Raw genomic sequence first — 18,523 nt, 5'->3', positions numbered from 1 at the left:
GAACAGTCACTACAGGGTTCTCCCAGTTAATTTTTAAAGGACTAGAGAAGAATATTGAGATATCACTTCTAATATTACTGGTCAATTATCATATCATGTATGTTTAAACATGCATACTGTATAAGTAGCTTTAATTTTTAGGTCACATGATGTATTCCCAGTACATACATCTTTGATGCATAGGTTTTTTGAACACATTATGACAGCAGTAGATGTAGTTATAGAACAGATCTAACGTTTTTCTGAAGGATCTTTGCAAACCAATTAAAAAATCATAGAACCATGGAATGGTTTGGATTGGAAAGGACCTTAAAGATCATTTTGTTCCAACACCCCGCCAAGGGCAGGGACACCTTTCACTGGACCAAGTTGCTCAGAGTTCCATCCAACTTGGCCTTGAACACTTCCAAAAATGGGCCATCTACAGCTTCCCTGGGAAACCTGTTCCAGTGCCTCACCATCCTCACAGTAAAGAACTTTTTCCTAAAATCTAATCTAAATCTACTCCCAGTTTGAAGCCATTGTCCCTTATCCTGTCACTCCATGCCCTTGTAAAAAGTCCCTCTCCATCTTTGATGTAGGCTCCCTTCAGGTATTAGAAGGCTGCAATTAGGTCACCCCAAGACTTTTCCAGAGTGAAAAATCCCAAATGCCCCAGCCTTTCCTTAAGGGGTGGTCCCTCCCCTTAATCAACTTGTTGTCTCTCCTGTGGACTCACTCCAACAGATCAAGCCCTTTGTGTGCAGGGGATCCCAGAGTTGGATGTAGTACTCCAGGTGGGGTCTCTGTGTGTCATTCCCTACGTCAAGAACTAGTAGAGAATATAAAACAAAAAATTATGAGGTTAGATTAGATTACTGCACAAGATGTCCCATTGTGTGATGTCCTTATGAAAAGAAGTGAATATAATTTTGTAGCAAGTCAGAGGCTCTTAACTCTTTTCCTTTTTTTCTTCTGAAGAAGTGATCTGTCATTACAGAATGTAATTTTTGTGGAACTATGGGGACATTTTATTTGCGTTTGGTTACTGCAGTGCATCTGTATATTGAAAATGATAATGATATTTTTCCTGCCTGAGAACAACTAGAATGTTGTGAGATGGTTAATGAGGAGAAACCATTTTCAAACTAGTATTTACCACTGAGAATGTTGTATAGCCAGGGAAAAATATTTCCAATCTCCTACTTTATTCTTTTTCTATCTGAGTTTAATGCTTTAATCTCATTTAAAATGTATTCTACTTTTTGCTTTTCAGAACTAGGTCATGTTTTGATAATTTGTATTCAGATGTGTGACCTAGTAAGGAGATGCTTCTTTTTAGCTATGTTTTCAGAAGGAAGACCGTTAAGTTACCTTTATAGACAAAATACACTAAAGGTTAATTATGTCTCGAACAACTGCATAAACTTAGCTTTTTTAGCATACCTAGGCTTTCCTTAGTGTCTGTCAGTTTCATTACATTTAAAATCCTTATGCTAGTGGTTTTGTAAAAAGCTGTAATATCGTTTTGGAATACAGCTACAGAAGAGAATTTTCTGGAAATTAAAAGCATACTGCACTTGTTTATATGGGCATAATTTATAACTTCTTGCTAAACTGCAGTAAATATCACTTGGTTTAAAAATAAACATATAAAAGGGCTAAAAAAACTGAACTGAGCCATTAGTTGCGGCACTTAAGATCTTTAAGTTGTGGGGAGGGGAATCAAAACAGCTTCTATTTTTAGCAGTGACTGCTTTTCCTAAGATTATATCAGAATTGTGGGGGTTTGTTTGGGGTTTGGTATTTTTTTGTCTGTGTTTGGGGTTTTTGTATTTTTTATTTTCTTTTTCTTTTTCTTTTTTTTAATAGTAGAATTTATAAGACTACTTGTCCATTACTATATTCTGCCTTGAGGCACTTCATTGCAGATGTAAGACTGTCTTTACCCTCAAGAAACAAGGAGAGTAAAGCCTTAACAGATCTCATGTACAAGAAGACAGGCCTGCCTAAATTAAACCAAATTACAGTGACTTCCAGCAGCTTCGTTTTTGATGCTTTGGGGGGTAAAAACCCCCTATCATTCCGGGTCAGATCTTCAATATGTATTTTTGTAGTATGATTCCCATTAAGTCCATGTTGTTCCTTATAGTGGCTGTGGGGTCTGGGCTGTGATATTATGGTTGTAGATATGTTATCTGTTGGTATTTCAGTTGCAAAACAAACTGAGGCTGTGTATGGGGCTGAATGCAGTAACCACACTCCTCCATAAAAACACCTTGTTTAACAGAAAGAAAAAGTGAAGCTGTAGAAAGAATTTCAACTCAGCCAATATATGTAATTACTCAGAGTGACATTTGGCCCCAGCCTCTAACAAGTGAGAAACTTACTAATTAGCAGAGCTCTTCCAAAGAACGTAGGCACACATACCCAAATCCCACAAGCAGGGAATGAAAACTGGAGACTGACCTTCTGGGTTACTTTTTAAGATTAAAGTGTGGCCAGCTTGTTTTTTATTTCACATTTGGAGACAAAACACCTTACTCATGGCCTGATGGAACCTAGATCTGCACTAAGTTAAGAATGAAGTTTTTAATAAAATACTAACATTACTTGTTTTCTGTAGATTATGCTGTATTATAACAAACCTTACAGTACTTTGTGAAAGACAGCTGATTAATTTTGATGCATAAGTTGTGATACAACTTCATTAAGTGGTGATATTTAGTAACTTTGTTTATACATAATTTTTACAGATATGATTAGTTTTAGCATAGCCCAGTTTGAATGAGATCATTCTCAGTGAAAGCGCCTTGTGGTCAGTTGCTTGCATGTGTGTTTTTAATGTATACTTTTTATTTTATTCAAAGCAGATACATCTATATATTTATAGATTTTTTTTTCCCTTCCTTAGCAATTTCTCTGTCATTCTGGCTTCTTTCAGTCACCACCAAACTTTTAACTTACCTTAAAGAGTGCACTTGTTCATCCTTCAGGAGAACATCCTCTTTTCCAAAAAGTTCCAGTTTTAACTATTGAAGACCATGCATCCTTGGGAATTTTTTTCTTTGTGCAACGTTGCATGCTACAGTTTGGTTTTGGATGCAAGCTCTCAGAACTTCGTCTCAGAAATCCCAAGAATAATATCAGGATTATAAAAGTTTCAATTGTTTTCTGGTCTGCTAACTAGTACCCCACCTTCCCATTGTGAGTTCTCAAAAGTAAGCAAGAATAATAATTGATGAGGTCAGTGCAGTGCCTTATATTGCTCTTTGAGTTTCTAGGGCTTCTGTGGAGCTTTGGTTAGAATTCAAAATCCTGGTTTAGTAATGAACACTCCAAGCCTGATTACTGCTCCTTATGTAACATTTACCCAATTTATCTGTTTGCTGGACATAGATCTGGCCATCAGAGTACTCTAGTTTGGAAATCCTTTGGTAAGAACTGCGGATTTCTCTCACAGGGAAGAGGGATACAGGTTATAACTGGCATTTACTGGAAGGCTGAATGAAATTTCACGGCTATCAGATTTGAAAAAAAGGACTAATGTACAGCTAGCAGAGCCATGCTTAGCAGCCTGCCTCAGGCATCATGGTGTTTTTGTGTTGCTGACACTGTGAAAGGGAGATTTTGGCACAGGGCACAGTATTTCTCTTGCTGTGTTGTGTGGTTGCCTTTTTGGTTAAGTGTACTGCATAGCTAATGCAGTCCTTGACTGCTTGCATTCTGAGTGTGTTGCTGAGCTCTTGGTTTAATTTAAGATACCTGTTGATGAAGTGTTACCTGTTTCCTAAACAGACAGTTCTGTCCATGCACAGCGGAAATTAGGGGCTTTGTCAAATTGGACTGGATTGTTTTTAATTAAAAAACACAATTCTAAACTCTGTACCATTTTAGAGGCAATAAATGCAATATTAAACTTCTTACCAAGATGTTTATTAGCTATTTATATGACAACAGTACTTCCACAATTGCTGATACGTTTCCCTCCCCACCCCCCATAATAATAACCTTCTAAAAACTTACAAAAGAAATGCCAAAATAGAGGACCTGAATATTAGGATAAGCTGATTGTCCTTCCGTGTAGATCTGAAGATCAGAGGTGGCTTTGCATTGCTGATTCATTGCTTTGATCCGTGGTGCTGCTGTACAGCCTTGACAAAAATCAACATATCCTCAGCAGTAGTTTAGTTTTCCTGCTGGCAGTAATTCCAAGTGCTGCTTGATGAGGAAAAGAGGCTATGCTCTGGACATGGCTCTTTAATTTTCCTTCCACAAAAAGTAACTGTACCCAAAAGGAGGGTGCAGCTTGCTCAAATGGTCTATTGAGATCAACATAGCCAGTTTACACTCTGTTAAAACAGGCCTCCAGTATGACTTGCTGTCCAAAAGCAGCTGTTCCCTCTCTAGGGAGCCACATTTTGTGTGTTTGATGCACTGGAAAACTCAACCCTTTCCTCACCTTGCTCAGGTTTGAAATTGCATGTTTCAATCCCCGAGTGAGAAGGAATAGTTTGTTAGCTCTTTTTCTTTGCCTGTCTTGGTCTCTGGCTCTGTTCCTAGAACGCATCGGTATTAAAAGGGCAGCACTCCTGGCATGGTACTGAAAGCATAAAGTTGTCCTTCTGTCTAAGAAATCCAAATGTCATTGCCTGGCTCAGGCATGAGGCTTTGACTTCAGAGTAGCACGTTCTAGTCTTGTGTTGCACATGCCTTTTGCATAGGTATGCACTGGCTTGATGATATTGCCAAGCTAGTTAATGAAAAAAAAATTATGCTTACTGTGAAATTTTAGGGAGTGTTTCTTCTGTAGTGTTCCATGAATGAGCGGGCTTGAAACTATTGTTTGATACATTGTGCTAATTTAGAAATAAAGGTGTTTTAGCACTAGACTGGGCAATGCATTGAATCAAACAAGAATGCTTGTGTTATCTTCATACGGTAAATCAGACAAGTAGAAGATAAAAAAAAAAGAAAAACATATCCCTTTTGATTTTCTTATCAGAGATTATATTAGAGACTATAGTTGTGCACATGTAGTTGTGTGTGTATATTATATAGAGACTGTAGTTTGAGTTTTATTTTATGTGCGCTTTAGGAAAGAAAAAAAACTACGTACAAGCAGAATGTAAAAATGTAACTGAATTCATGTAACATTGGTGGTATCCCCTGTGTTTTATAAATTCACTACTTGTTTATGTGCTCTGCTATTTGTGTTCATAATAAATTCTTAAATGTACTTAGTAAGGGAAAGAAATACAAGAAATAATTTTAAATTTTCTTCTATCCAAAGCTTTTACTCATTTGCACAGAAAGTAGATTCTGTCACCTGGGCTTTACTTCGTTATTGTTTTTCTGAGGGCAGAACGAGACTAAAAGATGGAACATTAGGAAATATGAAGAAACTGAGGAATCTGTTTATCAAACTGACATGTGTCACTGAAGACGAATGAAATATGCAAATAATTTTATATAATACAAAAAGAAAATAATGGAAGAGTTGGCTATAGCAAACTGTAGCTAAATGGTTTGATTAAAGCACCTCTTTCATTCCCATTAGTTTCCCAGTTTTCTATTATCAAGAATGTAAAACACGTCTCTATTACCTGTCCACAATAAAGTACCAAATAGAAAATTTTAAAAAATAAGAATGTAATATTCCTAATATTCCTATATTAAGGTTGTTTTGATTGTTTTTGTTTTTTTTTTTTTGTCTTTCAAAAATATTTTTTCTAGGTCATATATAAGAGTGAGTAATCACTGGAGGAAACTGGGAAATTAATGGGATTGAGTGAGGTGCTTTAGCTGCTGTCATACTAAAGGGAAGAAAAACTTTATTAATATCTTTTGCTTAATAATCAACTGTAAGCTATGCGCAGTAACCTTTTTAATTAAAAAGCAAAATTTCTTTAAAATGCATAAAAAATACATTTTTTTATGCAGCTCTTTACTCCTGTTGATTGTCTGCCTGAACTTTGAAGGTATTAAAGCAAAGACACTGATGTTCAAACAACTCTACTAACAGTTGCAGTCTATTAAGCTTCTTATCCAGAGCACAGGAATTAGAGGGTAGATAAAAGCCTTTCACAGCTGTACTCTAGCAAATGAATGGTAAAAAGCTGTGTGTGTCCAAATGCATATGTATCCTATTCAGAATTAAGTGTGTGGTCATGTTTTTGCAGATGGATATATTTTTAAAAAATATTTTAAGACATATAAGTTACTTTGAGTAGTTGCTTTTTCATTCTTTTTTGCAATTATGAGAGGTAAAGCTTTGCAGCATTTAATTACTTGCCTTTTGCAAAAAATGGTTTGACCTATCTTCTTTACCTTCAACTTCCTATAGGAAGATTTGACAGTCTCTTTCAGACTCTTTCATATTTTGCTACATTCATTGATTGTTTTTCTTAGTGTCACAGAACGAATGAAAATATTTGTTGTAGTATTTGGTTTCTGTTAGCTTTTCTCCCCTCAAAAAAGGTCTTTTCTTGATGGTAGTGTTGCAACTGAAAATGCAAGCAAACTGTTGTAGCCACTGACTTGATAACAGATTTTGCAGGGTAAGGTAAATGCCTGAAACAAAACTGACATTCCAGTGATAATATGCCATCTTAACATTATTGTTTTTCTTCAGGAAAAGGTCCCTTAAGATGAAATCAAGATATAGCATTGTGTTGCAATTATTTTTCTGATTTCCTATGACAAAAATTATCTAATATGTAAGTGTAGTTTTGTGTTTATAATGTTCCTAATATAAAGAATATTTCAATTATCAAAATTGCATATGGGCCACCTCTGCTTGCCACTCAAAGTGCATAGTTTATGTCCTTTAAATTTTTACAATAATCACATCACCAAGGGAGATCAAAAGTCTGTGTAGTGTAGAGGTGGAAGAGAAATCTATTCTGACTTACAAGATAAGAATATCTAGGTATGAACTTAATTATTTTAAAGCCAAATTAAAGATCCATTCCCAGTTTTTATGCAAATTAGGGTGTGGTTTTAAATAATCATTACTGCTGACTCAATATTCCTGTTTGCGTCCGTGACCTTTTGAAAACACTTCTCTAACTTGCAACCAGAAAACTTGCAGATATAGGGTTCATAAAGAGACTGTAAAGTAACAGGTCTCAAACTTTCAGTGTTGTTGGTGTTGGAATCAGCCATAGACTTGCAGTATTATGTGGGTTTAAGCTATTGCTGGTTGAAATATACACTGAAAGTAATGACCATGTAAATAAGTGCACTGTTTTGTAGTAACAAACCTAAAATTTGTAATTCTTTCTTTGATACTTGCACTCTTCAGATGTGACTTTTGTTTCTTCTGTTTGGCTATTAAGACATTTTGGGGGCATGTGACCATTCTTTTTATTAACTTGAAGGCTCCATTATTGTTGCTACATTTGAATAAATGTACTAAGAAACATGGAGGGGGAGCTTTCTTATCTATAGAATAAAGTTCATCCTTGGAAAGGTTTTGGAGCAACTAAACATGGCAACTAAACTGCTACTGGGCACATGAGGGAGTCAACATGTGAGGTGTAGTCAACATGCAGTCACAGAGAGGGAAATCTTGCTTGACTAGTCTTATAAGCTATGAAGAAATGACTGGTTTCGTAGGTGAGGAAAGAGCACTGGATATTTTCTGCCTTGACTTCAATAAGGCTTTTGACAGTATCTCTTATAAGATTCTCATAGAGTAACTGATGGACTGGGTCAACAGGCAGTGAAGTGGATTTAAAATTGGCTAAATGACTAGATGCAGACTCTGGGCATTTTTTATGGTCTGGATGATGGGACAGAGTGTACCCTCAGCAAGTTTGCTGAGGGCATAAAAGCATGAGGAACGGGTTGTGCCATCATTTGGAGGGAACTCAGCAAGGTGGAGAAGTAGGCTGACAGGAACCTCATTAGGTTCAACAAAGGAAGGTGTGAAAAACTCCATGCACCAGTACATGCTGGGGATAATGATATGAAAAGCAGCTGCACAGAAAAGCCATGCAAGTCCTGTGGGCACCAAGTTAACGTGAGACGGCACTGTTCCCTCGTGGCAAAGAACTGCAGTGGTATCCTGGGCTGAGAATGAGTGTTGCCAGGGAGCTGAGGGAGGTGATCCGTTCCCTCTCATCAGCACAGGTGAGGCCAGTGCTGGAATACTGTGGCCAGTTCTAGGCTCCCCAGCAGAAGACAAAGATGGAGCTACTGGAAAGTCCAGTGAAGGGCCATGAAGGTGATGAATGCTCTGGAGCATTTCTCCTATGGGGAAAGGTTGAGGAAGCTAGGGCTGTTCAACCTAGAGAAAAGAAGGCTCAGGAGGTGATCTCATCAATACAGAAATATCTAAAGGGGAAGGTGTTAAGAAGAAGAACCTGGGCTATCTCTGGTGTTGTCTGGTGGCAGGACCAGAGGCAATGAGCACAAACTGGGACACAGGACGTTCTTCCTGAGCATCACAAAGTCCTTATTCACTCTGAGGGTGAGAGTGACTGAGCATTCATACAGGTTACCCAAGGAACTTGTGGAGTCTCCCTCCTCAGAGATCTTCAAAAGCCATCAGGACATGAGCTTGAGGTACCTGCTCAAGGTGATGCTGCTCGAGCAGAGGGCTTGGACCAGGTGACCTCCAGAGGTCTCTTCCAGCCTCAACCATTCTGTGATTTAAAGGTTTCTCATGTGCTGCAGATGTATGTAGGCAGATATTTTCCACACTTTCTCAATCTGCTAGAGTTAGATAATGAATTGTGGAACTGTTAATCTATTCTTCAATTTATAGCATACTTTCCTCCAGTAATGCACATCACAGTATGCAGGATATTTTTAGACAATTCATCTTCCTTGCTTTATGTTTTAGGAAATCCATTATTCATAAGGAAAAATGAGCTGCTGGACATGACCCCTGATGTTGCTTGTCCTAGTAAGCTGTTCACTAATCAGCCTTATTTGTCAAATAATCAGAAACGCACATGTGAAATAAATGGGTTGGACAATCTGTTTTTTGGTTCTGTGGGAACTCAGTTACGCTGTCATGTAAAATTGAATTCTCTTGCTTCTTCTGTCTTAGTTAGACACACAGTTTTTGAGGCAAATAGAGTACTCTCACTACTTTCTTTTCAGTCAGTACCGGGAAACAAGAATTCTTCTTTTCATAATTAAAGACAAGTCAAGCTTATGAATCTGGTTTGGTAGGTACCAGAGGTAGTAACTACCTTCTGATTTATGTCTGAATAGCTGTTCTTTCTGATGATTGATTGCCAGAGGTCACTGAAGTAAGATGAGGGATGAACAATAAGGACTTTTTTGAACATTATACAGGTATAGGACAACACAGGAATAGCGAGGGAAGTTAAGGTGACTGTCTTTATTATAGTGTTTCATATCAAATGCATAAAAAGGCAAGCTTTAAAATGGAGCTGCATTTGAATGTTCCTAAATACCAGATTCTGACTGTTAAAATTAGTTGAATAGAATATATTTGTCCTAATCTGTAAAAGAGTACTTCAGAAATAGAAGTTAATTGTCTCTAGGGGACCATATAGAATTTGTGCATTGTTAGGGCTTGAGTGGGCTTTCATGGAATTTTCTGATTCATGGGAATCATGAACTGTTGCTGCAGTAACAGTGCAAACATTTTACTTCAGGAGAAACTGAATTCTATGTCTGCTGGACTTCAGTTTTTCAATGATGACTCCTATATCCTAGCTATAAGAAAGGAATACTACAGTTATCCTACAGGTTGATTGTAACTGCTGCCAAGCTACAAGTGTGTGATTCTCGTATACTCCATTGGTACTTGAACAGTCTGCATCTCACAATATCTTGTGCCTTGCTCAGGAATTTCTTTTCTTTTTATATGAGTATGTGGTACAGTTGCTAACAGAAAATATTACAGGTGTAAATTTACTTGGCAAGCAAAGGAGATGCTCCTGGAAGGTTGGTCTCTTTGAATTTGACACATTCTGCATCAGTAACTGTTTTCTGGGTGTTATGTATTTTAATTTAATCAGTCTGGACAAGTTCATGTAGGTTGACCAGGAGCACAAATCATGCAGTCTGGAATTCTGGATAATTGTATTATTTTTCCAATGCCTGTTTCAGGAGCTATCAATAAGAGACCAGTATTGGTGATAGGTCTTCCTTTGAGTCCTTGGACACCATCTAAAGTATGTGTTTATTGCCTGTTATGTAAAATATACTGTATGTAATGTTTCATAAAAGCAAGGCTACTTTCATATATAAATTTTTGCTGTTTTGGTTTTAATCTATGTATTCATTCCTTGTACTTCTTCCTAAGTAATTGTGGAAAGTAGATTTTTCCTGGTTGATCAGACCACTTATTTTCTGTCAATAGTGAGAAAGTGAGGTTGTGAAAAAGGCTGCTTGAAAGTTACTGCAAAAGTATCACATGTAGTTCAGTTCCATCTCAGCTATTATCTTACATAGCTGTAATTTTATAAGAACTTTCCTAATGAATTAGTCAGAGAACTAAATAGTCAGATATGATTCAGGTTAGTAGAATCCAGGCAACTTCTGCTTTCTATTTGGGGAATATCAGTGTCCGCAGTAATATGAATCAGCTGTGTGGGCTTTGTGACACACATCTGAGAAACTATTTAGTGGTCAAGTCCTCCAGACCTGATGCCTGTATTTATGTGCCTGTTGTTCATCATATCATCATCTCTAAGCAGAAAGGAAATCCCTTGTTAGTCACCATCAGTGGACATCATGTGGAAAGCCACTTAAAGATGAAACAACATTACCTGCTTCAGAAAAACTGTGATTCTTTGAAATTACTTCCAACACATTACATGTGTTTTTATGTACTTAACTGCAAAGTGCTCCTTCTTTGACGTCCTGTACTGATGGCAAAATTGTGGGAGAGTTTAGCTTACTCTATTCTATGTGTTTCAGTAATGGAAAGTCACAGGAGAGCAGGAGGTATCCCAAGACAACAAGATGCTGCTGGTCAGCCTAATCTAAAACTACATGTGACATATCTGTTTAGCAGGAGTGCATTCCTGAAGCTGAGCTGAAGATTCACAGTTAGTGCAGAGTAGGAAACAGGCCCCTTTCTTTATATTGCTGTATATAATATTTTCTAACTTTTGTTTGACCTTTTTATGGGTTTCGTTTAGGTATATAATGTTATGAAGTTTAGTTTCTCTATTGAAGTTCTTCAGTTTACCTGTTGATCACTCTACCTGTATAATGTCTTGAATGGCTTTTGCTTGGGACGTATTTTGTATGCAAAATGGAAGTACCTTTACAGAATATGCAGCATGTTTTACAATACAATAGATGTGTGAAGTAATCTTTTATGAATTAATTAATGAACTCTTATTATTTAGCGTTCTTCATATTCCACACTTTGATGTATTGTGGTAGCTCAGTGAAATTCTCTGACTAAAGTTTAATGCTGCTTGTTACTTAGTCTTTTTAATTACTTCTAACAACAACATTAATCTGTCTATATACATGGTCTACCCTTGTCTGTATGTTGTACACTCACATTTAGTTTAGTTAATTTGTTTCTTTTATATATATATATATACATATCTAATTCCTTTTTGACTTCACTCTGCAGCTCATGACTGCACATTGATAAACCTGTACCAGATCTAGAATTTAGCAATAATGATTAGTAGTGCACTGATTTCTTGAAATTTATATTTTGTTATTCAAAGTGTGGCAGAAATGTGGAATGTTAAAGAATAAAACCACTAGGCTTCTTGGCAAAGCTTTAAATATTTTTTTTATCACTCATAGCAAATGAGCATTGTCATGTAGAATCATATCTATTTACATAATTTATTGTTCCTAAAATTTGAGTGCATTGACTCAGTTAAGTCTACAGGGCATTATTTGTCAAACATCATCTCTGTTTCTGTTATGGGCTCGACAGTTTTGGCAGTTATGTATTAAAGTTAGTAAAGTGCCTCTTGTGCTACAAAATATTAATATTCCAAGAAGCTTTGCCCTTGGTTACAAGTGCTAATAGCCTAGAAGCTCAGTTTACAGTCCTGAGCAATTGCTAACTTATTTCTGTGTTACTTTTTTTTTGATGCTTCACAGGAACATAATAAAAGGGTTAATTTCTCCAATTCATTGGAGAGATATACACCAAGCTATTACAAAGAATTTGTATTTTGCCTTTCATTCATTGTCAGCTTCCACGTCAGATGATCCTTTAAAATTCACTTCTTGGAAAGTGATGATTGTAACATACTTTATCAAACTGCTTTTTCTCTCCTTGAATTATTAATTTTTATTATTTCCTTATAGGTGTGCTGGCTGTAATTCTTGAAATGAAGCCGGTTGATAATATTCATTTTCTAAGTTTCATTTCCACGTGTAATAGTCTACTTGAATTGCACCATAGCTAATTCTGGAACTTGCTTATCTTAGGGGAAGTATTCTGCCTTGGAGTACTGCGAAGTCATGCAGATAGTGCTCAAGATACTGTTTGCCAGTCTCTGATAACTGGAACGTTCATACGGGCAGTAACTGCTGGAAGCTGCAGTTAACAGTGACTCAGGCAAATTATTTTCCATTTACCTATGGCAAAGGCCTTTTCCTTTAAGAGAAGGACTAGCTTTGTCAGCTAGCAAGATTGCAAGGCTGTTTGGCAAATTAGTTGTGTTGACGGGGTTAACTAGTTTCTGTCAGCAACCTGGCCCTGCTGGAAATGAGAGTGGCCTTTCTATATCACTAAGAAGAAGTGAATAGAGAAAGAGCAGATTTTACTCCTATTCATCTGTCTCTTATGCCTTCTGTGGTAGATGGCAAGTATAATGGATACCTTGAGCTCTTTTAAGTCACTGGAAGAGCTTGGTGTTGCAAACAGTCACTAATCTCTTTTGACATTGAAATTGATTCAGATAATCACTATTAATCATGATCTAAACCAGCAACCAAGGGACTTTGGTTTAAAGCATCTGTTACGATATTGAAAAGCTTTGCTATGTTTTTGTTCTTTTCTTAAAGACAATTGGATATTTCATTAGATGTTAGTAATTAAAAGTATGTAAATTTACAGCTAAAATGGCCTTCATTTAATTGTGTATTTTGTATACTATAGGTTTGTATGCTAATGTGCACTAACATTTAATTGGATTTTTTTAAAAATTAAATTATCTGAAGTATCTCTGTCACAAAGCAAAAAGGTAAGCTAAGTGACACAATTTCTAAAATTAAGAACAAGCTAGTTCACTATGAAAAGGAAGTATTATTTGTAATTAATACATCAAATTAATCACTTTGTTATATTACCCTTTTAGATTTTAAAAGGAATTAAGTCTTTCACACTTCATTTTCATTTATATGTTGACAGAAGTTTTTTTTCTATTTCATTTTCCAACTGAATGAACTGGTCTTTGAATTCAAGTAATTGAAACATTAAAACAAAGAAAATATTGTTTTAACATCTGCAGAAAAAGCTACTGCTGTCAGGAGCTGGCTTAACATTTCCACAAGCTGCACACCCAAGTGTCCAGTTAATTAATTGCTTTTGACTATCTTTGGAACTTTAATAGCAACAATGTACTACTGAAATATTGTTTGAGTATAGTTTAAGATTGATAGCTTGTGGTAAATGTTATATTAAATATAATTAAAGCTGTAATATCCAAGTTTATTTCTCAAGTGAAAATGCATTTTTTACCAAACTTTGAGTTGGTGGTGAAGAAGGATGAAGAGAACTTAAACTTGCAGAAGGTGAAGGGCAGTACTTTAGGCTTAATGTTTAAATGACTCTCCTGTTTGTCTAGCTCTGCTATCTATGTTCTTGAAGTTTACTTTCAGATTTTTGTAAAAAGTGAGCCAAAGCCAGAGAAAAAGGCTTGCAGACCTATTCAACCACAGAGGGATGGGCAGGGTAATTTTTTTTTTTTTGCCAAAGCGTTGCTGATCAATCAATTTTTCATCACAGTTTGTTTGATGACAATTTTTTCCCATACTATGACTGTACAGTGAACGAAGTATAATGAAGTGGTGTTTCAGAGATATTCTTTATGAGGCTGATGTTAATTAATGCTTTCTTTTTCAGCCAATCTGCCTGTACCTACTATTGCTGCAATAGATGGAACTGCCTTAGGTGGTGGCCTAGAACTTGCATTAGCCTGTGATATACGGGTGGCAGGTAGGTCTGAATCCTGTTTTTAGAATATAGAATTATTAGTGTTACAGATGGCTTGACTAATCCTTCTGTTGGCAACAGTCTTATAAAACTTACTTTGTATTTGACATTGTTTATAACCCATTGTTTTAAAGGACTTAAGCAGAAACCTGTCTAAGTACTTGCTAATGTTTAATTTCAAACATCACTGATAGTTGGATTGGTTTTATTACATGTTTGTTTTATTCTTATGAGCCTCGTTTTATCAGTATTGCCAGAAGGGTTATGTAATTATTTCCATATTTTATTTATTCTTATGAATTTGAAGTGCTCTAGATGGAGATTTCATTTTATCTAAACAGGGTGCAGGCAAAAAGCAAAAGTGGCTAGTGAGAGTATTATTACACAAGAAATTAAATTACAAAAGTGACAGCAACACTTGAAAAGGGGCAACGTTAGCTAATAAGCCGTCAGAACTGTAAAGCCAATTGATGGAAAGTAAATGGAAACTTTGTCCTGAACTGTTGCCAGAAACTTAGGGTTTATAGAGCTATTTGACCTTATAGAATATTCTGTCACCTCAAGAATTCAAATAATCAGATACAGAATTCTACCCCATTTTAAGATGTTAAGCAATAGCAGCCTCTTTCTTTTAGTATTTTACATTTGGAAGCAAGTCTCTGTAATTGCTTACTTGCTATATGAAAACTAATAAGGTACAGAACTTGCCTTGATGGAAGTAGTTGGATCTTTTACTAACGGCAGATCAGTTGAATCTGTTTGAAGATTTTTATAAACAAATGCTTTTTAAAGTGATTTATTGTTCTTTTTCCAGGAAATGCAATAAATTAACAAACTTGTAGGTCATATATAATATTACATATTTTCTATAGATTTTTGTCTCCTATGGTTATGGTAAGAACTCCTTCACGTTCTGTTTTTTAGCCTCTTCTGCTAAAATGGGCCTGGTTGAAACGAAGTTGGCAATCATTCCAGGTGCAGGTATGACTGTTTTGCTTTTACTGCCGTGGATAACTAAATAACACTTTTAGTATTTTGAATTGCTGCTTATGAATTTCTACCTATTTTTATATTTCTATTAAGGATCATGTTTTCCAGCTTATTGCTGGTATTATTTAAAAAAAATTAATTAAAAGCTGTATTTCCCATTTTCAGGGAGGAGCACTTGCATATTATGTTTTTAAGCAAAGTCTTCAGTAACTAAGTCAATATTGAGTGATTCTGTAAATGACATGTGATGTCTTTATCTGAAGGCTGAATAGTTTTCTTAAGGGTCAGGTGAGAAAAAAACCTGTCAGTGTACAAAAGCAGTGATTTAAATAATGATCCACTTTTACATAACATTTGATACTTTAGAATTTGAATTCTGTTTTCATGCTGCTTTTAAATTGGTTGTAAAGAGTTTAAGAACTGAAAGTATACCTGTGAATAAATGTGATAGTATAGCTGTGAATTTTTTGAGATTTTTGGAGTCAAAGACCTCTTTTATATTTGGAAGGCCAGTTGAGTGTCTTTTCCTGGACTCAGGGTGAATGCAAGTTGTGTAATGAATAATGTCAGGGAGGTCTGTGTGTTATAAAACCTTTTGGTTTTATTTTGTGTATAAATCGTTTTGACTTGAATTAAGACATTTGCTGGTCTTGGAAAAGGGCAATAATTTAGAAAAAAGTGCATTCCTTTGACTTTTGGCCTTAATTTCTGGAAGTTCTAGAGAACTCTGTTTTGTTTCTTTGCTCCTGTTTTCTTTCTAATGGGTCAAACCTATTTTGAAAGCAGTATATCCAATTCTAACAGATGGCGTTGCAGGTTGTGTGGAAAGAACTGTAAAAAAAACCCCATAATGGGAGCACTGGTATGAAATTTGTGTATAAAACTATCCCATCCTCTGACTAGTCTGGACAATTATTGTACAATTTCAAATGCTCTATATTATGGTTATTGTTGAGATGTGATTTCAGTCAATACTTTCTGTGTTCTGAGCTACATTATACATAAGGAAAACAAGAGTTGTGATTGAAGACTGGTCTCTTTTCAGCAGTGGATAAAGACAATAATGCAGATGATTTTAAAGATGTGTTTCCTTGTAGTGATGTTGACTTGAAGTAACATGCCTTGACAATAAGTCCCAGTGAAGAAAAAACCAGAAGTTTATGTTGCTTACCTTCGTTGAAAATTTTTCCTCTTTCTCCTTCCACTCCATCATCTAAGAAATTCTACAGGACAGTGTTGGAGACATATGCTCCAATTCAAGAAAGTCAGGTCAAATTTCTCAGTATATGGAGAAAAAGTTGAAAACTATTCAACTTTTGTAGGTTGTCTTGTTTCCCTATCTTCAGTTAATTATAGATGTTTCAAACTTCTATGCTCTTACCTTAAAATGCTAGGTAACTGACTCACTGTGAGTTTCATTCAGAATGTTTTACTGCTATTCAAAGACTGAGGTTTGAAAAATCTTATTTTTTTTTTTCCTCATCCTAAAATAATGATTCTGGCATATGTCTTCAGCTCCTTGAAAATATGACAGATTTCGCCATGTTACAGTGCCTTTTAAACTTAAAACATTTTGGGGTATGTTCAAAGATGAATTTTTTTCCATATTCATGTCAGCCTTTCTTATGACTATTTTTACCGACTGCATTCGAGCTTATCACAGCCTTTTCCTGTTCAGCCTGTACTTGCACCAGTCCTATTCTGTTGAGCAATCAGAATGGTTCAGCCCTTTTAGTTCTTGTCATCTGAAGAGTAACTGATCATGCTTTTTGTCTTCAAGGTGAAGACAAAAGGTGAAGGAATTTTGCATATCTCATTTAGGTAGAGAAGCCAGATGTGCACACTTGAACCACGGGTTTCATGGGTTAGTGGAATATTTTCTTCCAGTGTTTACTTCAGGCTGCTCTGAGCCAAAACAACTGGGAAGTGGAGCTGAAAAGTGAGCTGGAGCCATTAAGAGGCCTCCATAGGTTTCTGCTGCCACGTAGCACACCTGAAACCTTCTGACAAACTGTGTTGCTTTTTTGAACTAGGTCCCTATACTATGGCAAACTACTGGGTTTATTCTGTTCTGTGAGCTGCCAGGATGTAAAAATTTTAACTTGGGTGATAATTAATATGGGTATTTGAGGCTATTTGCGAAACTTATTTATTTGGGGGAGGTCTGCTTTTTAAAGCCCTAGAAAGATACAATTGAAAAGCTGTGTTAGAAGAATATTACTAGAATAGTATTAAAATATAGATTCAGGACATATCAGCTATCGTATTTTGGACCTTGTTGTACGTTGTGTTTTATGCCATCCGATTTTGAAATGTGGTTATCAAAAGACCAAATGAGGTGCTGTCTAGTGACCAACCAGTTTTAACACAAATGACTTCACCTTGAATATTATGTGCAGTTTTGGTCACCACAATATAGGAATGTCATTAGGCTATTAGAGGGTGTCCAAAGGAGGGCAACAAAGATGGTGAAGGGCCTTGAGGGGAAGGCATGTGAGGAGCGGCTGAGGGCACTTGGTGTGTTCAGCTGGAGAAGAGGAGACTGAGGGGAGACCTCACTGCAGTTACAACTTCCCTGGGAGGGGAAGGGGAGGGGCAGGCACTGGTCTCTGCTCTGTGGTGACCAGAGACAGGACCCGAGGGAATGGCCTGGAATTGTGTCAGGGGAAGTGTAAGGTTGGATATTAGAAAGAGGTTCTTCCCCCAGAGGGTGGTTGGGCACTGAACAGGCTCCCCAGGGCAGTGGTCACAGCACCAAGCCTGACAGAGTTCAGGAACTGCTTGGACAACACTCCTGGGCACATGGTGTGACTCTTGGGGATGGTCCTGTGCAGGGGTAAGGGTTGGACTCAATGATCCTTGTGGGTCCCTTCCAACTCAGCATATTCTGTGATTCTGTGAAATATCCCAGGTGCAGGAAATTTTGTTTTCGAATAAGCACAGAAGTACTGCAACCTTCTAAAGGGTGAGTTTGAGCGGTGGTTGGCTGAATTGCAGTGAACCAAAATGAATCATTCCTTCTAAGTCTGCTGAGGGTCTCAACCAAGTAGACATTTATAGAGCATGCTGTATTGGTGATACTGTATTGGTGAGCAGGTTGAATCTCCTCAGAAAATTCATCCATGGCAGACAGTGTACATACAGTAGTTCACAGACCAGCTGTTCAGGTTGTGAGGGAGCAGGATTATTCTTATGCCTTCAGATATTTAAATCCAGTTCTCTCCACTATGGAAAAAAGCTTAACTGCCAGAATGTGAGCTAGAGAAAGTAGAAAATCTTTCTCTTTTTCCTCTTCCGTACATCCCCCCGCTGTCTAGTAAGGAAGTCAAGATTCGGAGAACTAGTGGAAGTGTGTAACAGAGAAAAAATTGCTTGGTAACTTGATGGTGGAAAAGTTACCTGAGAATGAATATTGATGATTTT

At 36.7% G+C, this 18,523-nt stretch overlaps 1 protein-coding gene across 1 annotated transcript in view; it reads left to right on the top strand.

The window, feature by feature from the left end:
- Positions 1–18,523, top strand: part of AUH (AU RNA binding methylglutaconyl-CoA hydratase) — a gene marked incomplete at its 5' end in the record, with an annotated part of 111,764 nt that overhangs the window by 38,131 nt on the left and 55,110 nt on the right. The window contains 2 exons of the mRNA XM_027671011.1: positions 14,021–14,113; positions 15,035–15,091. Of these exons, the coding sequence (XP_027526812.1) occupies positions 14,021–14,113; positions 15,035–15,091 (150 nt within the window). The remainder of the gene's footprint in view (positions 1–14,020; positions 14,114–15,034; positions 15,092–18,523) is intronic.

The sequence above is a fragment of the Neopelma chrysocephalum genome, unplaced genomic scaffold (genome assembly GCF_003984885.1).
Source record: "Neopelma chrysocephalum unplaced genomic scaffold, ASM398488v2 Primary Assembly neopelma1_97017, whole genome shotgun sequence".
Classification (NCBI taxonomy): domain Eukaryota; kingdom Metazoa; phylum Chordata; class Aves; order Passeriformes; family Pipridae; genus Neopelma; species Neopelma chrysocephalum.
This window is presented reverse-complemented; position numbering and strand designations above follow the sequence as displayed.